The 14,601-nt window shown below is 39.1% G+C and overlaps 1 protein-coding gene across 29 annotated transcripts in view; it reads left to right on the top strand.

Annotated features, from left to right (window-relative positions):
- The window catches only part of LOC119858363 (sarcolemma associated protein), a 159,093-nt gene that overhangs the window by 33,866 nt on the left and 110,626 nt on the right, over positions 1-14,601 (top strand). The window contains exon 1 of one of the 29 annotated variants that reach the window (XM_043519979.1): positions 1,146-1,164. The exons of the other annotated variants lie outside the window; for them this stretch is intronic. Within the exon in view, the coding sequence (XP_043375914.1) occupies positions 1,159-1,164 (6 nt within the window). The 5' untranslated portion in view covers positions 1,146-1,158. Of the gene's footprint in view, positions 1-1,145; positions 1,165-14,601 lie in introns of those variants that run through there. 29 annotated transcript variants of the gene reach the window in all.

The raw sequence follows: 14,601 nt of genomic DNA, 5'->3' as shown, positions 1-14,601 counted from the left end.
TAAGCAAGGACTGGCCTGTCTCCCAAGATCTGTGAGAGTGATGGGTCGTCCTTCAGAATAGGTTGTAGATCCTTGATGATGCGTTGGAGAGGTGTTAGTTGGGGGCTGAAGGTGATGGTTAGTGGCGTTCTGTTGTTTTCTTTGTTGGGCCTGTCCTGTAGTAGGTGACTTCCGGGTACTCTTCTGGCTCTGTCAATCTGTTTCTTCACTTCAGCAGGTGGGTATTGTAGTTGTAGGAATGCATGATAGAGATCTTGCAGGTGTTTGTCTCTGTCTGAGGGGTTGGAGCAAATTCGGTTATATCGTAGAGCTTGGCTGTAGACAATGGATCATGTGGTGTGGTCTGGATGAAAGCTAGAGGCATGTAGGTAGGCATAGCGGTCAGTAGGTTTCCGGTATAGGGTGGTGTTTATGTGACCATCGCTTATTAGCACCGTAGTGTCCAGGAAGTGGATCTCTTGTGTGGGCTGGTCCAGGCTGAGGTTGATTGGTGGGATGGAAATTGTTGAAATCGTGGTGGAATTCCTCAAGGGCTTCTTTTCCATGGGTCCAGATGATGAAGATGTCATCAATGTAGCGCAAGTAGAGTAGGGCCATTTGGGGACGAGAGCTGAGGAAGTATTCTAAGTCTGCCATAAAAATGTTGGCATATTGCGGAGCCATGTGGGTTCCCATAGCAGTTCCCCTGATTTGAAGGTATACCTTGTCCCCCAATGTGAAATAGTTACGGGTGAGGACAAAGTTCAGCCACCAGGTTTGCCGTGACGTTATCGGGGATACTGTTCCTGACGGCTTGTAGTCCATCTTTGTGTGGAATGTTGGTGTAGAGGGCTTCAACATCCATAGTGGCTAGGATGGTGTTTTGTTCTCTCTAAGGTGCCACAAATACTCCTTTTCTTTTAACGGATACAGACTAACACGGCTGCTACTCTGAAGGAGGTGAAGTGGTGCTGAGAGGAATAATGAAGATTTTAAAATAATTAGTTACAATTGCACATTCTAGATTGCACAGCTGCTTAAACAGACAAACAATCTGCACTGTCACTTCCTCATTTTAAAAAACACGTCTGCCATTAAGGTTAGGTGCTTGAAGAGCAGAGTTGCTTCTTGTTAGGGAGGGTCTCAAGAAAAATGGTAATCTAAGATCCAAGTTACCATATGAAGGTAATGGGATTTTTAATTGAAAAAAATGCTTAATTTACTCAGTTAGTTGTCTACATATCTTGTTTAAGAATGTATATTTCATTTCATTTTATTTTACTTGGCTTAGTTGTGTGTAAAAGTAGGGTTAATATGGGAAATAGATTTATCACTAAGAGATTCACAAGCAGCATTTGTAATATGCTTTTTTACAGAAGAACAGGAATTTTGTCGAATCAAACAAATTGTTCATGGAACTGCTTGTGTACCAGAGTAGTTGATCTCCAATGAAGGATGTTAGAATTAACAGGTTCTTTTTATGGTATTTCTAAAATGAAATCATGGCTAAATTCAATAAGAAATAAGGAATGCTGATGCTTTGACTGTATTTTAATCATTTGAACATGGACTGAATATATATTTTGGGCCAGATTTGGACTATCACACTCCATGGAGACTATCATGTAATAAACTTAACCCATTTTAAATCCCACTTTAACAGATTAAGATACAAATCAAAAAATTGGGTTTGATAGTTGCTGCTGTTCTGCATTTTAACTACACACACAGAACTACTTCTGTTCACTTGCATACTATTCCATTTCAACTAAAAAAATGTATCAGTGTACACTTGATGTGTTTTTTGGATTCTGTAGTTTATGCAAAAATATACCAGGCCATTTTATAGCATGGTTCAAAATAATTATTTAGGAAAAAACTTGAGATTTGTAATGTTTGTTCTAAGTTGAAGTAATTTTTAAATTGTGTTTTGGTATGAGACATGCTTTATTATCTAAAAATAAATTGTAGTTGTGTTTTATAATTCAGTGTGTTCTGAGCCTGTCTCTACCTCTGCATGTGTTCTGATTTGCTAACTATCTGAGCTCCAATATTTAGTGGCAATGAAAGGTAAACGAAGTAATGAAGTTCAGTTTAAATACAGTAAATAAAATTGTCTGCTTTAAGAAATGCTTGGAATATCGTGAACTTCTCTATTACTTATTACTATTATTTGTATTACCATTCTGCAAAGGAGCTCTAGTCCTGGACCAGGACCCCACCATGCTAGACAGTGTACAAACATAGAATAAAAAGACCGATCTTGCCCCAAATAGCTTACTATCTGTTACCTTAGGGATACACTTTAGATTGGGTTTTTAAAAAAGAGGACAAATCTATACTACAAAATTGGGTCAACCAAAATTACATCGACGTGCAGCCACCACAGTAATTTGCTTTTGTATGTCCACATTACGTTCCTTGTGTCTGTGGTGCACGTCTTCACCAGGATTGCTTGTACCGGTTTAACTGTCAGTGTGGGGCATTGTGGGACAGCTTCTGAAAGGCAGAAATAGTTGATGTAGATACTGCTTTGCTTACAATGTTTTACTATGTTTAGTATTACTGTTTTTCTAATTTTTAAGGAAGTATGTGAACCAAAAAAAAACAACCAAAAAAACCCCATGCTTAAGGATGCTGCATTTATACAAATGCTTAAGGGTGCTGTAAATTTACAGTTACATGGAAGAAAAAATTATTGCAACCTTAACATGTTACCAGCATCTATTCTTAAAGCAATAATTAACCATAAAGGTATCTGTTAATGTTTCTTATTTCTAAACAGATTTTATAGTTTTCCACTTTCTATGCCACTTTGAAGTGTGCTTAATCTGCAGATGCAAGAAAAAATGAAGGTTGTATGTATTTCTAACAACTCTTGAGTAGAAATGCAACATGTGTACTGCTTCTTTTTTCTAAGTACATTCATGTTCAAAGTTTTAAACAAATTTTACAAATACCAGCAAAAAGTGTGGTTTTTTTTTTTTTGTTATTTCATACCTGATACAGACGGCTAAAGTGTCTAGGAACCACTGACTTTTTGATAAATTACCTAGCTTTTTTGTTGTCTGTCTGGTACTGGAATAAATCCTGTTGTCTGGATTGGTACAGGCTGAATTAACAAACCTCTCATTTAAATTAAAATGAATGTGCTTTTAATAGAGAGTAACTCTTTCATACTAAGGAACAAACTAGATTTGTTTAGAAATATTTGAATATCTGTAATATGGGCCTTGCTTATCCATTTATTACTAATGACTATAAAATGCATATATATTTTTCAGATTAAGCATTGCTTTGAACAATTGTTTTCACCATCGGTATGTGTGATGTAAAATTATAATAGATGAATCTAAATTTAAAAAATAAAATACATCATTTGTTAACATTTTCAGGGAAAATATTAAAAGGTAGCTTGTCGGAATTCTTGGTTTATTTGATGTACTGGCAAAAACCTTGCTAAAATCCACTTATTGAACAAAGATGAATATGTATAAATCATCTTAAACATGGAAGAAATAAATTAGTCAACTTTTGCTTCTAATCCAGCGTTATGGTCATCTTTTATTTTACAGTGAAAAAGATTATTCTCTATCCTTTCTCCTCACTGTTGATTATCCCCAGGCATTGCAGATCAAATATATTTCCTGTTAAGATTCTCTCAGAGTCCTTGACTCATTGGGTGCAGCTTCTGCTGTGAGGGTGCGGCAAAATATTTGTAAATCACTCCCAGCAAATCGAGTTTTAAAAAGAAGAAATAGCACAGGTGGCACTCCACTTAATTCCTGCTGGAACAAGTAGTAAAATGACAAGTACCTAACCCAAGGAGTCAGTTACGTTGGGTCACAGGCCTGGTGCAGCAATACCGCAAAAGCTAATGAAAACATACTGCAGTGTCTGATAACTATTATTTCTCTTAGATGTTTACTATAGTGTCTCTTCTTGATATTATCTCCCTTAGGAGAGTAACTCAGGAAAACTGGGCAAGAAATGTATTCCCTGCTCGGTGTGTGTATTTAGAAGAAAAAAAAAACCAACCTGGATGATGATTAGGAAAGTCCTTAAATATTTCCTAAATTGTGGCATATTCAAAATGTTGATGAAATTGTCTGCAAATGCTTGTACTGACAAGTGAATTTAAACTAAATACACACTAGTAAATATTTAAGAAAAGATAGAAGTTGTGAAAAGCCCAATTTTTTTTCTGCCAGAAAAGAGTTTTTTAGGGTTTTTTCACTCTTTAGAATTAGTCACCATGAAGTATTTATGGGAATATTTAAAATTTAGTTTCAACTGTTAGAGCTTAATGTTTCTAGTGTTAAATGTGCAAGGAAAAACTTCAAAGGGGAAGTGAAGAGAACATCAAGGTTCCTCATATGCCTATTAGGAAACAAGTTTTAGAAAAAGTGGGGGAGGGGAATGGGTGAGGCTCTTGATGATGAATGAGGTGTGTGCATTGTGCGTGAAATCAACTGTCACTAGCTGAAGAGAGGTGAATAAGTGGAGTTATGAACTCTAGAGAGAAGGCTTGCTAGAATCTAGCTACTACTTAGAAGCTGGACACTGTCTCTAATAACTTGGTCCTATATAAGGCTAGCTAGTTGAATTTAATTTTTCAGTTTTGAATTTTAAGTATTACTCATTCTAACTGTGATATATGTAAAAGCTGCATATCAATACTGCTAATGAGATTCATGGTTACCAAGCAGGATTCATTTATCTGACTAAACTTGAAGAAAAATGGTAGGAAACAAGTAATTGAATGCAATGAAGTAAGAAAAACAGAATTATTTTAAAATGAAAATATTTTAATAATTAGGTTACAGGTTTTTCACTCATCTGAAAAAGTGAAGAAATTGTTTTTTGATATTCTACAAGATCCAACTCTACTGAATTGGAAGAGGAGAATATAGAGTTGGATCCTGCAAGTAAGATGTCGCCTACGCTATTGTGATATACCAGTGATGATTTAGGTCCTTGTTCCAGGGCTTCCAGCGGCTGATTCATTCAGGAACAGTCTATTAATCTATCAATCAAAGGTCAAGTTAAACAATTATGTCATTAAAAAGCTGAAAGGCAAAGACTTGAACTAGAGAAGCTCAGTATAAGACTACGTCAGCAGTTTAAAGAAATTATAGAAGCACTTTACGCTGTATATGTTCTTCCAGATAAATTTTAGATCCACTACTAGATGTTATAAGTAAACCAAAAAAAAAAAAAAAGTGGGGGGGAGAGACGTATGGTAGGATGACGGATGATTAATCAAGGACAAGAAATGTTAAAGGTTAAATATTATAAAGGTTAGAAACATGTATACAGAGGTAAAGTGTATTCTTTCTTTTTCTGTCTGAAAAAGAAATTGCAAATTAGTGTGTGACTTGGTGAAGATACCATAAAAATGCAGAGAAAAAATATGGCAAGAAGCTTTTTTTTGTCACTCAATGAAAACAAAACAAAACTTGAACTTCAGCACACTATTTAAACCTCAGTGAGAGAAATAATTCCTAATATATTCCTAAGTAACTTGTGAAAGTTGTGGGGGGGGGGTTTGCAGGAAACCCACCAAAAAACCCTCAAAAACACTTGTCCATCTTCATGATTGGTTGCCTGGAAAAAAACCATGCTTGATTTCCCAGACCCATAATTACGCTTGGTAGAATGCAAGATTCTGGGTTTGATTGTCCTTTCACTTTTACAGCTGTAACTGCAGTAGAGTTCTCAAATACCAGTGGGCCAGTTAGGGTAGACACAGACATGTTTAATTTTTGGACTGATGGCTGCAACTTTAACACTTGAGACAAGGTATCAGACAGTAACTAGAGGCAATCCATCCGGGCATCAGCACAAGGAGAGGCAAGCAGAAGATGGCCTCTACAAACCTCCCTAGAAATGGAAATGCAGAGCCTCTTGATCTCTCTAAGGAATGTCCAACTCCCCTAAAGAAGCCTTATGCGAGCCTTCTTATTTAGGGGCCTGCCAGGGTTGAGATCCTGGGCATGTTACTACCAAGGAATTATCAGAGTCTTCGAACATTGCTTACGGATCCCTGCAAATCCACACTCCTTCCCCCAATTTTCTGGCAGGTGAGGGGTTTGATGCCTAACTTGCAGTGGGGGTGGATGTGCTTTCCCTCAAGCCCTCTAGTCCCATGCCTTACCTCCTTTACTAGCCACTTTTTAAGAAGCGGAATTCTTCATCCTAACTGTCAGGACCTACTGCCCACCGTTCAGATTGTGTGAATCAAATGCATAACAGTGTCAAAGACCTGTATCACAATCATAGCCTTGACACCAACTCTTAGCCCAATGCATAGGCACCGACTTCCCTCTCTCCAGTGGGTGCTTGACCCTCCCGCCCGCCCCACCCCTTGCCCAAAGTCCCACCCCTATTTCCCCCCCTTCCCTCAAGCCCCCGTCCCTTCTCTGCTTCTTCTCTGCCTCCTCCCTGAGCATGCTGCGTCCCCACTTCTCCCGCTCCGTCCCAGAAAGTCTTAAGTGCCGCCAAACAGTTGTTAGTCAGTTGAGGGAGGCATGAAGTGCTGGGAGGGAGGAGGAGGAGCAGGGACGTGGCACGCTCTGGGGAGGGAGAAAGAGGAGAGGATGTGGGAGCTTGGCTGTTGGTGGGTGCGGAGCACCCGCTAATTTTTCCCCGTGGGTGCTCCAGCGCCTGTGGCCCAACTGAATCCATAGATAACATTGCAACTTCACAACAGTATGTTAGGAAGTTAGCTAACAAATCTCACCTGTGCAGTTAACCAACATGTTGTAGTTCTGCCAACACAAATGGAGAAGTGTGTTGAAGTCCAGATGACCCAAAAAGAGTCCTAGAATCCAGAATCTGAACCACACCATGGTACCAGTAATTCAAACCTATTAAACAGCCCCTTTCAGAAGTTGTAACAGGTGAGGAAGGATAAGATTTGAGGTGATGTGAGATGAAGCAGGAGAATGAATTACTGCTTCTTTGCACGCACTCTATGCGTCTGGACAAGTGGGTATTTTACCCACGAAAGCTTATGCCAAATAAATCTGTTAGTCTTTAAGCTGTCTGGACTCCTCGTTGTTTTTGTGGATACAGACTAACACGGCTACCCCTATGATACTTGCTTCTTTGCAAAACCTGTTATAGATAGACCAATCTTGGTGCTTGTTACAGTTGATGGGAATTGTCCATTGAGGAATCTTCTTATAAGAGAGCCACCTGCCTGGCCACTGTGGACGATGGCCTGTAAGCTGTGTGGTCTGTTTTCCCGAGTGCTGGCTGCAGTGGCTGGTGTTTCTTTACTGGTGTAAGCAACAGAAATATTTAGGTAGTCCTAAAGGCCCCAACCTTTGTTGGGGCTCTGTGTTGTTCTAGGTATTGTACAAAAACAGAATAAGAATGGTGTCCTAAATTTGTATCCAACTATTGACTTGTATTGAAATTTGTACTGAGTGTGAGGAGGGCTTTGATCAAAACATAGTCCACATTTTACACAAGGGTCACTAAAGGCACTAAACTTATTAAAGCAGTTGAAGTACATTTCAATAGGGAATTTATGGATTACAGGCTGACACTATAGTCAGAATTTCATTGGAAATTTGGATTCCTATGGCTAACAAGAAAGAACTGGAACCACACAAACACAAAATAGAGGATTTGAGAAGCTATGGAAGCTTTCTGATACTTAGCCACAATGATTGGTCCCTAATAAAACATCACAAAGTGAGTCCAAACCAGGCAGAAGAGGCAGAAATATGGCTGAAGGAACATGTTTGCTCCTTTTATTCCAGCATTCCAAATTGGAAAAATAGATTTCTGTCCTATTCAGTGAAGGCGCTTGTATCAAAGATCATTGTGTCAGAATTGAGGAGACTTTTCTAAGTAAAATCATGGAAGACGAGCAATTTCAGAATTTTCATAATTTTTTTTAAAAAAGACATGCTGTCTTTTGAACAAGCTCTAACAAGTCAAACATATTTTTAGCACATTGAAGCTGATTTTATCAAAATGTCATCATAGATACTTGCAGCAAAAGCAAATAAGTTGGGAATTGGTGTCTAGTGCAAATACAAAAGTATAGGCCTAACTAGTTAATATGCCAGGAATTCAAGACATGAGGACAGAATTACATGGACAATGAAGACTTTTTATTTCAGGAAATATGCATGTATCTTTATGGCTTGAGCAATAAATGTGTTTATGAAGTGATTAAGCGTAGTATGTTCAATTTCATAAAACTTTTGTTTTTTTTAAAAAAGTTTTTCCCTAGGGTGGGGACCGCTGGGCTCTTCTGGATTGAGGGGGGAAAAAAAAACTTGGAATCTACTGAAGCCCAAACTTGAGTCATGGGTTACTGGAGTTTAATGGTGACGTTTTACACTGAGGAAACCCTGATGCCCAGCATCAAGGGGTTAATCCTGTATGTGTCATAGAACAGACTTTCAGTTGAATTAAGTGGCAAAACAAAGGCTTAGGTGCTTGTCTTGTATCCTTTATCACATACAGATTTATCTATTTATAGTGGTGCTTATGTGGAATGGGGTAATGGAGAACTATTATAAAGACCAATACTGTATGTAGCAGAGTTTTAGCTGTTACTGGTCTATTTATAAGTCTGTACCAAAGTTAGCAATTAGAATATATTTTTAACCAATCAAAATATCTTAATTTCTGCATCATATGATGTAAGTGTACCTATTATGCTCACAAATGTGAGAGCTGCTAAAAGCATTTATGCATTGTGAAGTTTTGTCTACAGTTGACCTAGTTAATGCATTTTTATCAAATATAGTCACTTTTTGCTTGAATTTTATTTTTAATCAGGAAAGCATTACATTAAATGGAAAGGTTTCAGAGTAGCAGCCATGTTAGTCTGTATTCGCAAAAAGAAAAGGAATACTTGTGGCACCTTAGAGACTAACAAATTTATTAGAGCATAAGCTTTCGTGAGCTACAGCTCAATTCATCGGATGCATTTGGTGGAAAAAACAGAGGGGAGATTGATATACACACACACACACACAGAGAACATGAAACAATGGGTTTATCATACACACTGTAAGGAGAGTGATCACTTAAGATGAGCCATCACCAGCAGCGGGGGGGGGGGGGGGGGGGAAAGGAGGAAAACCTTTCATGGTGACAAGCAAGGTAGGCTATTTCCTGCAGTTAACAAGAATATCTGAGGAACATTGTGGGGTGGGGTGGGGTGGGGGGGAGAAATAACATGGGGAAATAGTTTTACTTTGTGTAATGACTCATCCATTCCCAGTCTCTATTCAAGCCTAAGTTAATTGTATCCAGTTTGCAAATTAATTCCAATTCAGCAGTCTCTCGTTGGAGTCTGTTTTTGAAGCTTTTTTGTTGAAGGATAGCCACTCTTAGGTCTGTGATCGAGTGACCAGAGAGATTGAAGTGTTCTCCAACTGGTTTTTGAATGTTATAATTCTTGACGTCTGATTTGTGTCCATTCATTCTTTTACATAGAGACTGTCCAGTTTGACCAATGTACATGGCAGAGGGGCATTGCTGGCACATGATGGCATATATCACATTGGTAGATGCGCAGGTGAACGAGCCTCTGATAGTGTGGCTGATGTGATTAGGCCCTATGATGGTGTCACTTGAATAAACATGTGGACAGACACTGGCAAAGTGTCTTCCTCTAGTGTTGGTCCATGTGGAGAATGACAAGGTTGCCTGTGCAACCTTAATTTGCACCCCCATATGCATACACTGTTACATTCTTGAATACATGATCACATACTATTTTTTCCATAGGTCCCCTGACTCATTCAGTACACAGGGTGGCACCTGCATGGTTGTGAAGTCAAGGAAACTGTTATCTGTAGGGCCCCTGCTTCATTTGTTGCCGATGTGGCAATTTCTTGCAAGATCACTGAATGAACCTTGTTGAATTAAGTTTAAGTAGCTTTGGAGACCATTGTGTTAAAAACGTAAATTATATGTATTACCATGGCATTGTATGTAACTTCTGTATGGGGGAGATGTGACCAGTATAAATGCTGGCAAGCATTATGAGCTTCAAAGGACTATTTGAGACAACGTGCCAGACAAGAAGAAACATGTTGAATAAACAAAGCTATGTGGGTTTCCCAGGAAATCTCTAGAGGGAGGTATGCAAATGTACCACCTGCAGTTATTCAATAATTGAGTAGTTTGAAGCTTTGCCTTGAGGAGACATTTGTCTGCTGATCAGCTGTCACATGAGTACCAAATCAAGGGCCCAAACTGTATAAAGGAAAGAGTGAACATTCACGAGTGTACTTGTTCTGAGCTGAAAGCCCTTATGAAGCCCTTCAGCCCCCAACTAAAACCTCTCCAACGCATCATCAAGGATCTACAACCTATCCTGAAGGACTACCCATCACTCTCACAGATCTTGGGAGACAGGCCAGTCCTTGCTTACAGACAGCCCCCCAGACTGAAGCAAATACTCACCAGCAACCACACACCACACCACAGAACCACCAACCCAGGAACCTATCCTTGCAACAAAGCCCGTTGCCAACTCTGTCCACATATCTATTCAGGGGATACCATCATAGGGCCTAATCACATCAGCCACACTATCAGAGGCTCGTTCACCTGCGCATCTACCAATGTGATGTATGCCATCATGTGCCAGCAATGCCCCTCTGCCATGTACATTGGTCAAACTGGACAGTCTCTACGTAAAAGAATGAATGGATACAAATCAGATGTCAAGAATTGTAACATTCAAAAACCAGTTGGAGAACACTTCACTTCAATCTCTCTGGTCACTCGATTACAGACCTAAGAGTGGCTATCCTTCAACCAAAAAGCTTCAAAAACAGACTCCAGCGAGAGACTGCCAAATTGGAATTAATTTGCAAACTGGATACAATTAACTTAGGCTTGAATAGAGACTGGGAATGGAAGAGTCATTACACAAAGTAAAACTATTTCCCCATGTTATTTCTCCCCCCCCCACCCTACCCCACCCCCCACTGTTCCTCAGATATTCTTGTTAACTGCTGGAAATAGCCTACCTTGCTTGTCACCATGAAAGGTTTTCCTCCTGTCCCCCCCCCCCCCCCCCCCCCCCCGCTGCTGGTGATGGCTCATCTTAAGTGATCACTCTCCTTAGAGTGTGTAAGATAAACCCATTGTTTCATGTTCTCTGTGTGTGTATATCAATCTCCGCTCTGTTTTTTCCACCAAATGCATCCGATGAAGTGAGCTGTAGCTCACAAAAGCTTATGCTCTAATAAATTTGTTAGTCTTTAAGGTGCCATAAGTACTCCTTTTCTTTTTGCGAATACAGACTAACACGGCTGCTACTCTGAAACTTATGAACTTGTAACGACAGAAAAAACCCTTGGGGTAATGTGAAGGACTGATCACCTACCAGAGTCCTTGCTGGAGTTGAAGGTGATCTCTGGTAAGCTTTTTAGAGTACATGTAGGTTATTTTGTTGTTTTTTCATTTGCTTTCTCTGTAATACTTGTACCTTAAGAATAAATGTGTTTGCTTAGAAAGAGCTGTACGCTAACTTATAACTAGGCATTTACACTGTAGCCTCTTGGGAGAAAGTAGAGCGCAGAGGCAAGCCTGTAATGATGTCCACAGATCCAAGCCACCCTGAATGGGCTGTTCATTGGGTAAAGATATGAGGTTAAAATTGGCTTTAATGTTTCAGTTCTTTGCAGGATTGTTGTATTTAGTTGTAATGTTTTAATTTTGCTTATTGATACATTGGTTAGGATTTTCTTAGGCTGTGGAAGTGTCTCAACTTATAGTTTGCAGAGTACAGAGTAGCAGCTGTGTTAGTCTGTATTCGCAAAAGGAAAAGGAGAACTTGTGGCACCTTAGAGACTAACAAATTTATTTGAGCATAAGCTTTCGTGAGCTACAGTTCACTTCATCGGATGCATTTTCTTAGAGATGGAGGTTTAGTCTGTCTCTAAGGCTGCATAGAGCAGAGACCCAGTGTCCTGGATTAATGAGGTCCACAAATCCAAGAAACAAAATTTCCAGGTAAGGCATGGATAAATTACTCAGTTCTGTGTTTGGAAAGAAGCAGAATGGTGTACTTGTATCATATGAGGCTGATGAAGTACTTTCAAGTCAGTTTGTAACTAAAGCTCAATGCAATGGTTTCTAATATCCAGCAAGTCAGACTATATGATCTGATGGTTCTTCTGACTCTAAACTGTGCATTTGTGAATGAGGAAAGACAAATGAATAGCTGTTCACTAAGTAGCACAGCCCATTTTGTGTACAGAGTGATGCAGGGGTGCTCTGGATAAGGGTGCAGAAAGGTGAACTATGTGATCATGTAATTAAAGACAGTATCAAAATGCATAATAGACAGAAGGGAACTGAATTAAAATTAAACAGGCAACCTTAATTCTGGCATTTCTTAACTTTTGAGTGCTTGACTTTGCAACCTTAATGTTCTTTCGGTCTAATTTTTTTTGTATAATATGTAACATACCCAACAAACTTCGTTCTGAAATGGGGTTGCTACACACAAGACATACTTGACAAACACTGCAAAAGCAAGAAAATGAAAAGTTAAGCCACTTTACAGCATATACCCTCTATTTTCTCCACCCGCAGGCACATACCTTACCTATGACTATATATACCACAGACAAGACACTGCAACCTCAACTCTGGGCACCTTTTTGCCCTTCTTCATGCTCCCCTTTACTGGATTATGTTCCCCTCAATTTTAGTAGATGTGCATATTCGTACAAATTTTTATTGGGAGTGGGTAGTTTGGTAAAGGATTGTGGGTAGTAGGGCTGTTAATGGGGGTGATGGAAGGCTGACCTCTGTAAGGAGCAGAGTTTCAGTTGTGATGTCTTCTGTGATTTGTGGTGATGGTAAGGTGTGTCTCTGTGTGTGCGCAAGGGTTGACAATATTACTGCTAAATGGCTTAACATTTGATTTTCTTGCCTTTGTGGGTTTCGATCAGGTGTTTAGTGCATTCATTTGCTGATTTTATTTTTAATGGTTAATTGAGAGTAAAGATTGGATGGGGGCGTTGGAGTCAGACATATAGGAGGGGTAGGAGTGCATCTGCTGAGGGAGATGGTGCATGAACCCTTCTGTGTTGTAGAGTTAAAGATGACCGAAAAATGTACTTCCTGATAGTGACGGTTTTAAGGGCCCCTAGCTACTATCAGTGTTTTCAGGCTTGCATGGACAGTGCATAAACTTCGTTATAATGTGAATATGTGCTAGAAACAATCCTAAATCCAACTTCTATAAAAGTCCAAAGCTGCCTATTGCATCAGACTTATGACGGTTTCTCTCCAAATTTTGAGTACATCAGTCAGCAGTGAAAAGTAGAACTGCTAAAGAAAAAATTTCAGTACAAATTAAAAGGTTTCCTAATAACATTTTATGAAGAGAAAACAAAAACTACAGAAAGCATTCAAAGGTCACAAAAATTAAAATGGAAATTTTTCACCAGTTTGCCATTCACTTTAAGAGAAGAAACAGATTTGTGTCTAATTTCAAGCCCATTTGAGAATCCGCTTGTAACTATGGAGTTACTGTCAGGTATCTCCATAGTACGTATATACATACACACAAAATTGTTGAACATTATTTAGTTTGTAAAGTCAAGGAATCGAAATTAGGACATGTCAGACTGACTGTTGCCTGTACAACCTTAATTTTCCCCTTGGTGTGTCCAGCCTGTGTACTAATGAGGTAGGAGTCCTGTTGAAAGAAATAGTGTGTAATCATTTAATTACTACTATCATAATGCCTGTACCCACAAGGCAGCAGAATTAAATTTGCACTGGCTATCGTAAATCAGGTATTTCCTAACTTTTAGTTGATTGACTTTGCAATCTAAGTGTTCTTTTAACATCGTTTTTATATGAAATGTAAAAGGATTTTAAAGGGAAAAAGCTAAAAAACCCTTCTATTTACAACTGTAACAATCCCCTCAGTCATCACCTGTAGGGTTTGAAACCTGAACCTACTGTGCAGTTTGAGCTACAGGTGTTAATTACATTAGCTTGCAGCAGAAGAAGGCTGTTATTCTGGAGGGTAGCATGTATTTCTATCTAGAGCAGGTGGAGAACCCAGCCCATCTAAGCTTGGCTTGGCTTCCAGCCCTCCCAATTCACCCACCTACAACTCCGGGGTGTTCGCATTGTGGTAGCAATAGTAGTATTGCTGCTGCTCTTATTTTGGTGGTCACAGGAACCCAGGTCTTACCAATGTTTGTGTTCAGCTACTAATTAGGTGAGTTGAAAATTTTCCCCAAGGAATGCAAATGGTAGCAGATGACTTTTTTTAACAATTTAATTCAACTAAACCTGAATGGAATTTCATGGGACAAAGAAAAGATACTTCTCTAGCCTGAGGGATTTCTCCCTTCTGAATTTCAAAGGTCATCTGCAAACAGTGTACCGAGGTACTGGAGCTTTTCAAAAATTGCATGAATCTTTTATAATGTAAATTTAGGCAACCTGAATATAGGCATCACCACCAGCTCTCCCCCTATGAATATATATGCACGCATATTCTGAAAAAACAAAATTTTAGTTTATGTATTTTCAGTAATTCATAGATTCATAGATACGAAGGTCAGAAGGGACCATTCTGATCATCTAGTCTGACCTCCTGCA

Source organism: Dermochelys coriacea, chromosome 7, assembly GCF_009764565.3.
Source record: "Dermochelys coriacea isolate rDerCor1 chromosome 7, rDerCor1.pri.v4, whole genome shotgun sequence".
Taxonomy (NCBI): Eukaryota; Metazoa; Chordata; order Testudines; family Dermochelyidae; genus Dermochelys; species Dermochelys coriacea.
This window is presented reverse-complemented; position numbering and strand designations above follow the sequence as displayed.